Source organism: Arachis ipaensis, chromosome B07, assembly GCF_000816755.2.
Source record: "Arachis ipaensis cultivar K30076 chromosome B07, Araip1.1, whole genome shotgun sequence".
NCBI lineage: Eukaryota > Viridiplantae > Streptophyta > Magnoliopsida > Fabales > Fabaceae > Arachis > Arachis ipaensis.
The window spans coordinates 25,173,487-25,182,371 of NC_029791.2; the positions used below are offsets into that span (position 1 = coordinate 25,173,487).

An 8,885-nucleotide genomic window follows, 5' to 3' on the forward strand; every position below is an offset into this window, starting at 1 on the left:
GTGCACACCTTCCAAGGCATATTCCATATGAAGACTTGGATGGGATAGAGCAAGAATCAAGTTCCCTTGGTGAGGAAGATCAAGCACCAAGTCTTAGTGGTGAAGAATTCTTTGAGCTTGAAGAACCTTCTCCCGGTGAATTTGAAGGCAATGTGGAGGTAAAACTCTCTCACCTTCCCATTTATGATTTGAGTAAGGGAAAAAGCTTAGATAGAATTGATGAACAAAGGATTGAAATTAAGAGATCTTGTGAAGAGGTGAAAGTCCCTAGAAATAGAAGAACGAGGGTTGGTTACGCTTTGTCAAGATCTTTGGAAGCATCTTTGCCTAGGTTGCTATCTACTCCTTCACTTGAGTTGGCAAAATTCATTTCTATTAGCTTTATTGTCCCACTTGAGTATGGCTTGCTTGAAACGGATGGTCAACTTAGGATGCTTTGTGGGATGAAGCGTAAAAGAAGAATGTTTCGTGGTTGGCCTTGCAAATCAAGGCTCATTTTGGTTGATACTTTAAGAGTTAAATATAAAGGTTGGAGTAGTGCTCAAATAGATGGGTCTAGAAGGATTGTTGGGCACTTCATAGAGAATTCATCATGCTTACCACCCAAATGGAATAATGATGATCAACTTGAAGATGGGTGTGGCAACAAGATATGGGATCCGGGAATACATGAGGATCACCTTTGGGAGCTCATAGCTTGTGCGAAACTCCATCAAGTTTTGAAGATATTAACTTTGAAGAATGGAGTTTATTGGAGATTCAAGTATTGGTGGATGTTCCAAGATGAGTTCAAGCACAAGCTACCTTGAGAGGAGCTCCCCATAAGTCCAACTTAAGGACAATAAATAAAAGTGCTAGGTGGGAGACACCCTACCATGGTAAATTCTTTTCATTTTTCCCTTTGTAGATATTAGTAGAATAGGTTTGATTTCTTGTTTTGATTAGTTAGTTGAGTATATTTGGTAGTATAATATGTTAAATAAGGTTTTAGGGTGTTTTGGTAGCTGTTTGGAAGTTTGGAAGGATTAGTTTGGTGCAAGAACTTGGAAAAATTTTGAAAAACAGAGCACCATCCACGCGTGCGCGCACCTAGCGCGTACGCGTGCATCAAGCATTTTTGGCCATCCGCGCGCACACGCACATGGCGCGTACGCGTGGATGCAAAAATTCCATTCCCCAGCCAAAAACCTGAGAGTCAGGCCTGCACTGTGCGAACATTGGGCCTAAGGCACAAACCAACCTGCGCGTACGCGCACCTGGCGCGTACGTGCCCATGGCCTCAGTCGCGCAAAGCGCGCGTACGCACACTAGCCGCGTGCGCGCCAATAGGGCTATCTGCAATCCTGGGCTACTTTCCCGAGAGTTGTGCTAATTTTATGCCAATATTATGCCTGTAGCCTGACTCACGCGTACGCGCACCTGGTGCGTATGCGCCCTTAGGCCAAAATGCACATCGGCGCGTAAACGTGCATGACGCGTGCGCGCCGGTAAAAAAAGGTTTTTTTTTCTCCTCTTCCATTTTCTTTTGTTCATCACATTCGTATACTTCTATTCTTTACATTTCAATTTTGATTTTATAGCCTGTTCTCATTTTTTTTTCTAAGTTCCTCATTTTAATAATGGTGTTGAATTCTTATACTCAATTGTTGAGAACTTCTTGCATTGTTTTGGTGCTTCGTGACTTGTTGCATTAATTGTAATATTTGTCATACACACAAGATTAGTGCTTTAGTCCTTCTTAACTCATTATTCTTTGTTCTTGTGCCTCATTCTCATTGAGTTAGGATGGGACCAATTGCTCTCATGCTTATCACTAATCTTGTTTGTGTCAATTCTTATTTGATCTTGATGCTCAAGACGCTATTCATGCTTTGACTTTACTCTTGCATCAAGCTTGATGATGTGCCCTAGCTTACATTGTTTTCTCACTCATATGTTGTAGCTACCATGTAGTGAGAACCATACTCTTATTTGGCATTAGCCCCCGCCTATGTTCTTTTTGCTTTGATATCTTTATTGTAGGCTTAATTTTCTTTCTTTTTCCTTCCTTTTAGGTTGGCCACCAAGAAAGGAGAAAAAGGAAAAGCTTTTAAATGGGGCAACAAACAAGTCATCCGCACTATCTTTTGACGGAGCTCATCAATTGTAGCCACCCATCCCCATTGCTCTTCTTTGCATGCACCAAGGACGGTGCAATCTTCAAGTGTGGGGAGGTCGTCTGACCGGTCAGCGATTTTGGGTGACAAGTTTCTAATCTCAATACTTTTGCATTTTATTTTTTTTTAGGTTTTTTAGGATTTTACTTTCATTTTCTTATTTTTGCATATATATACACAATAAGCTTAGTCAAAATAATGAGATTTTTCAAGATCTCTATCTATAGGGCACCTCAATTGATTTGAGTGAAAACTTTTCATTGAACTTGCTTGAACTATATATATATATATCGTGGAACATGGTTTTTGAGCTAAGAACACAAGCTTGTGAGTCTTGAGCCTAATGGTGTGGTTACATCTTATAACCACTTATTTTCCTTCTTGTGTGCATTATTCTCTTTCTATGATTGTAATCTTTGATTTGTTTGATTCTTTATGTCCATTATTTTGTGTATTCATGCATTTATATGATTGAGGCCATCATTTCATTTAGCTCACTTACCCAAATAGCCTTACCTTTTATCTCCCATTGTTAGCCAATTTGAGCCTACGATTAACCCATTTGTTCTTAATTTTAGCACATTACAAGCCTTGAAGTGAAAAACAATAAATGTCCTTTATTTAAATCTTTGATTAGTTTAGGCTAGTGTGTGTGTGTGTGTGTGTATCATTTAAGTGTGGGAACCTTGGGACATTGGGGGAATAAAAGGGTAGTTTTGTATTTTTGTTGAAAATATTGGGAATTGGGTACATGCTCATGTGTAATAAATGTAAAGCCTTATGCATTGATGTTCTTGTATAATAGAATGAGAAAAAAAATAAAAGAAAAAAAAAATATATATATATATATAGAAAAAGAAAGAAAAAGAAAAAAAAAGAAATAAAAAGGGGACAAAAATGCACCAAAGCAAAGCGAAGCTCAATAAAATCAATGCATATAAGTTGTGAAATGAAAAGAAAATGCATGAGTATGTTAAAAAAGTGAAAAATGGGTAGTTAGGTTAGTTTGAATTGTATAGGATGTCATAGGTTAGGTGAAAAGTCTAAGCTTATCAAAGATTCAAATTTCAAGCTCACTTGACCAAATATGCATCCTACCTTGACCCTAGCCCCATTACAACCTAAAAAAAAGACCTCGTGATACTTGTATGCATGCATGAAATAAATGTCGATTGTTAGAAGAAAAACAAATCTTGGAAAGCATGATTAGGGAAGAATTGAGTGAATCAACCCTAAACACTTGAGCGAATAGAGTGCAAATACATCTGATGAGGGTTCGATTACTTAATTACATGTTTTCCACCTATGATCATCACTCCTCATGCAAGTTTGTAAAAATAATTAATAGCTCAGTTCAATTGTGGTTTGGCATGGTTGTTAATACCCTTAGCCCTTGTGCATATATGTATTCTTGGGAGTTGATTTATTTTGACCAAGCAATTGCATTCATATAGATAGATGCATATAGTTTAGGTTGCATTTAGATTAGTTCACATTGAATAAATATTGATACCCTTTACTTTCTCTTGGTTTAAGCATGAGGACATGCTTGGTTTAAGTGTGGGGAGGTTGATAAACCCCATTTGTAGGGTTTATCTTGTGCTTGATTTAGGGTATTTTATAACCTTTTACCCACATTTATCCAATAAAATAGCATGATTTTATAACTTCTCCTTTAATTGTGCTTAAGAGTGAAAACATGCTTTTTAGGACCTAGAATAGCTAAATTTAATTCACCATGATTCCATTAGATGCCTTAATATGTTTGTTAAGTGATTTCAGATTTAGGAGGCAAAGATTGGATCAAGAGAATGAAGGAAAAGCATGTAAAAATGGAGAACTCATGAAGAAATGAAGGAATCGCAAAAGCTGTCAAGCCGACCTCTTCGCACTTAATCGACCATAACTTGAGCTACAGAGGTCCAAATGATGCGGTTCTAGTTGCGTTGGAAAGCTAATATCCGGGGCTTCGAAATGATATAAGATTTGCAATAGTTGCACCGAGCATAAGGGCTCGCACATGCACTGTACGCATGAGCACCAATTTGCACGAAATTCATTAAATGCAAATTCATGGCCAGCGAATTCTAAAGCCTTGTGGGCCCAACCCAACTCATTTCTGATGCTATTTAACCCAAGGATTGAAGAGGAATGAGATATCTAGTCATTAGTTTTAGTTTTATTTTAGTTTTATCATGCTTTAGTTAGTTTCTAGAGAGAGAAGTTCTCTCTTCTCTCTAGGATTAGGATTAGGTTTTAGATCTAGATCTAGCTCTTCTTCTCCTCTTCTAATTTTTCTTTTTCTTCCCTAATTGTCCTCTTGTAGTTGTAGAATTCTTCTTCTCTTGTAATTCTTTTGTATTGTTAGTTGTAGTTTATGAATTTTCTTTTATAGATCTACATCTCTTCTTCAATGCAATTGGTAAGTTCTTTGTTGTTCCATAATTGTTTTCCTTTTTATTGTTGATCTCTTGCTATTCTAGTTAGATATCTCTTTAATTCTTGCAATTCATGTTGTTTACTTTTATTGCCTTCTATGTGTTTGTTAAAATGCTTCTTTTAGTTATGAGTTTACTTTTCTATTATTTTGCCTTTCTATTGTTAATCTCTTACTTTTATAGTTGTAGATTCCTTTAATTCTTGCAATTTACTATGCTTTTCTTTTATGCCTTCCAAGTGTTTGATGAAATGCTTGGTTGGATTTTAGAGTAGATTTTAGTGCTCTTGCTTGGGAAGGTAACTTAGGAACTCTTGAGTTACTAATGTCCAAGTGATTGACGATTGGGAGCCATTAACTCTAGATCTCACTAATTGATTTGGTGGAAAACTAGGACTTATGGACTTGGATTAACATAGCTCATTTGACTTTCTTTTATTAGTTAGAGGATGACTTAATGGGGTTGATCCTTGCCAATTCTCATGTTGTGGTTAGTGATTAGGATAGAGATCCTTGACCACCAAACCTTGCCAAGTCCTTTTTAGCTATTAGTTTAATTCATTGCCATTTACTTTTATTGTTTCTTATCAAAAACCCCAAAACATGCTTCATAACTAATAACAAGACACTTTATTGTAATTCCTAAGGAGAACGACCCGAGGTTCAATACTTCGGTTTATAGATTTTAGGAGTTTGTTTTAGTGACAAATAAAATTTTTGTATGAAAGGATTAATGTTGGTTTAGAAACTATACTTGCAACGAGAATTTATTGTAAATTCTAAACCACACAAAAATCTTCTCATCAGTCCACTTGGTCGTCTTTCCGTTGCTACCTGCTCACTCTCTCCACCGATGGAGCTCCCCTGTTTGTAGTAATAGCATGAATCAAATTAACAACAGCGAAGTAAACTTGTTAAAATACTAAGCCGTTAAAACGTGCTTACCCTTGGCGGCGCCGAATCCTTTCGTCCACGCTTTTGTGGTGCTTTTTTTCTCGATTTTCTCCTTTCAGATTGCGGTGACCGGCCTTTTATGTCTTCACCTTTCCGCTGTCTAGTCATGAGGCGGCCCAGATTTAAGAAATGAAGAGAGTCATTGACCTTAGTCAAACCCCCAAGCATCACCAACACAAAAACCAGAAACAAAAAAAAAACCATTCACATCTTAAATACACGGGGTCAACCACAACTACCTAGCACATCTGAAACTGGAAAAACATATTTAGAAACAACCAAATAGCAAACATAAGAAACATCTTGAGTCCTCTCGAAAGCAGCATCCACTTACATACTGGCATAAAGTAACCGATTACCAGAGAGAAATGAGTACCTCGAATATAATATATTGCGCCTTCTTTTCTAGCCTCTCCGAGGTCTACGCAGCTAGCCATGGCTTAGCCTCATGACGGTTGTCGAGCTGGCCGTATTGCAACCACTGAAAATAGAGGACCTGCACAAAGGATGGTTACCGGTTATGTTCTACATGAAGGAAAAACAGTTTGAATATATTCTTAAGTTGAATAGTTAGCACCAGATATGGTTCAAGATGGTAAAAGGTTAGAAAGCAATGGGGGAAAGTCTTTGGCATTCAGAAAAATGACTTAACAAGTAGTAGGGTAAAAAAAGAAAAGGAGAATCAGTTTTGGCCATTCATTGCAGGACCAATAATATAAACTTTTTGAATGGGAAAGACATATTACATAAAAGACAAAAACTATCTAATCAGTTCAAAAAAAAAAAACACGGATGTCCACTTAGATAATCATCCACATCGCTACCAATAGATTGAGTTAAAACTCCAACAAACCTTTCCAAAAAATCTCTTTTTGATGCTGCAATTTTAAATAACCACATTCAGACAAAAGTTTAATTTAAAACAAAAAAATAAACTTAATTATAACTAACTTTTTTCTTACAAAACACCCATTACACAAGGAAGAACATCAGCTAACGTATACAAGAGATATATAGCAAGGCACATAGAACTAGTGACATGAAATATTCAGCTGAAATCATAAGCTGAAACATCTAAAATTAGTCAACAAAAATGCAAGTAATTCAGCAACATATCGGTACTAGTGCCTGAACTCTCGAAACTAATGCATAGGAAATTAATTTTCTACAAGTTATGTTCTACATAAAAAAATAGCATACTGAATTTACTAATAGTCATTACGTCCTACCAGCATGACGAAGATGCAACCTTCACAAATTTTGTTCCCTTTCAGCTTATACTTCTCGGTTGCCATGTTGAACCACTTTAGAGTTTACAACAGCCAGTTGAATCTTCGTGGATCAAAAACATCTAAGACGGGGTAGATGTGCCATGGCGAAATTACCTGTTGAGTGGTGGGGTACAGGAACATTTTTATTACCACCAGTAAAAAATATCTCCTGAACTCCATTCTATCTTATTCTGTTGCCATTGGACAGTTGTAAACTAAATCCCAGAGTTCAGTTATTGTCTGTCTATAGAACCTCTTTTTGATAGTCACGTGGCAGGGATTACTGTCATCCAGGGATGGGAATGGATCGCCTACAACATGTTCATGTGTTAGTGCATGGTGATATATCTATACCCAAAGATATTTGTGCCAATACGCTTACGCCACACTAGGTAATTAAGATAGCAAAACTTACCTCGAGACGGAATGCCAAAAACCCTCCCGATTAACTCGGCATTGAGGCGGATGTTTCCAATGTCGAGTATAAAAGTTCTTGGCTTCACTTGATATGACTCGACCAGGTGAACCATGATGGCTTGCTTCACCGACCAATTTGGAACAAGCCTCAAGAATCCGAATCTGATCTCATCAATCTCCGCAAGCTTCTCAATGGAGTTGTTTTTAAATAGCGTGCTCATCATGTCATGTATGTAGCTGGGCAAGTATCACGACTCTAACAATTTTTGTTAATTGTAACACTAGCTGTAAGTCACACATAAGATCATGTGGAATATTAAAATGAGAATGGTAGACATCATTTTACCTTTTTTTCCATGTTGGTTGGCTTTTCTGCAAAATAATCCTGCTGCGGTTTCACAAGAAACAGCCCCGAATCCTTTAATGGATACTGCATACAAAGATCAGAGGCAACATCAAAAGAGTTCTCAATTAAACATGGTTGATGATGCTATACGAAACTCATATCAATTAATACCATATTAAACCAAAATTAGAAGCAGTATATATCAAATTGCACGAGGTTCATTTTTAAACACATGCAAAATTAGAGTAGATGTTCAGCATGAATAGAAAACTGCCTGAAGAGAGTCTTAAGTTACACAGATTGCATCAAGTGTGCATTCCAGGGTATAAAGGGTTGGAAAGCAAATAGGTAAATTTGCATATATAAAACATGATTTAACAAGCAGTAAGCTACAAGACGGGTAGTAGAAATGATTTCAGAGTTCCAAATAAATTGACTCTTGGATCATGAGTAAGGACCAAAATTAAGTTCAACCAAAATTAGACTAAATTTAATATAATTTCATCATCCAAAATCCAAACCACTATTCAGAGCACATGAATAATCAATCTCCAATCATATTCAATATAGCAAAATCCAACTCCCAATAACAACATCTTTCGCTCTCTAATTTTTGAATCATCCATTCGCTAGTTACAGCAATTTAACAACATCCAACAACTTAGCAAAAGTAAACCACTTCGACTACAACCATAGTTCCTGAACCTAAGCATAGATTACAAAACAAAATTAAACCATTTCTAATTTTATGTTCTTGGTAATTAATAAACTCCAATAGATGTTGTAAAACCTCCAACAAATCTTACCCAGAAAATCGAATTTTCTTGCTGGAATTTTATATAATCAGGTACAGACCCAAGTTCAATTAGAAAAAAAAAACATACTTACCAGTGATCACGCTTTTGCGAAACTCCTAAACCATAAAAATATGCAGCTGATATTTATCAAAAGGACCAGTGATTCACCAAGATTATAGTACCTGAAAATGGATACTGCATACAAAGATCAGAGGCAATATCAAAAGAGTTCTCAATTAAACATGGTTGATGATGCTATACGAAACACATATCAATTAATACCATATTAAACCAAAATTAAAAGCAATATATATCAAATTGCACGAGGTTCATTTTTAAACACATGCAAAATTAGAGTAGATGTTCAATATGAATAGAAAATCGCCTGAAGAGAGTCTTAAGTTACACAGATTGCATCAATTGTGCGTTCCGGAGTATAAAGGGTTAGAAAGCAAACAGGTAAATTTGCATATAGGAAACATGATTTAACAAGCAGTAAGTTACAAG

The 8,885-nt window shown here is 36.4% G+C and overlaps 1 protein-coding gene across 1 annotated transcript; it reads right to left on the reverse strand.

The window, feature by feature from the left end:
* Window positions 6,695-7,696, reverse strand: LOC110264924. The gene is made up of 2 exons (XM_021107511.1): window positions 7,234-7,696; window positions 6,695-7,129 (listed from the first exon to the last, which is right to left on the reverse strand). The coding sequence occupies exons 1-2, from the start codon at window positions 7,457-7,459 to the stop codon at window positions 7,005-7,007; spliced, it is 351 nt and encodes a 116-aa protein (XP_020963170.1). The 5' UTR covers window positions 7,460-7,696; the 3' UTR covers window positions 6,695-7,004.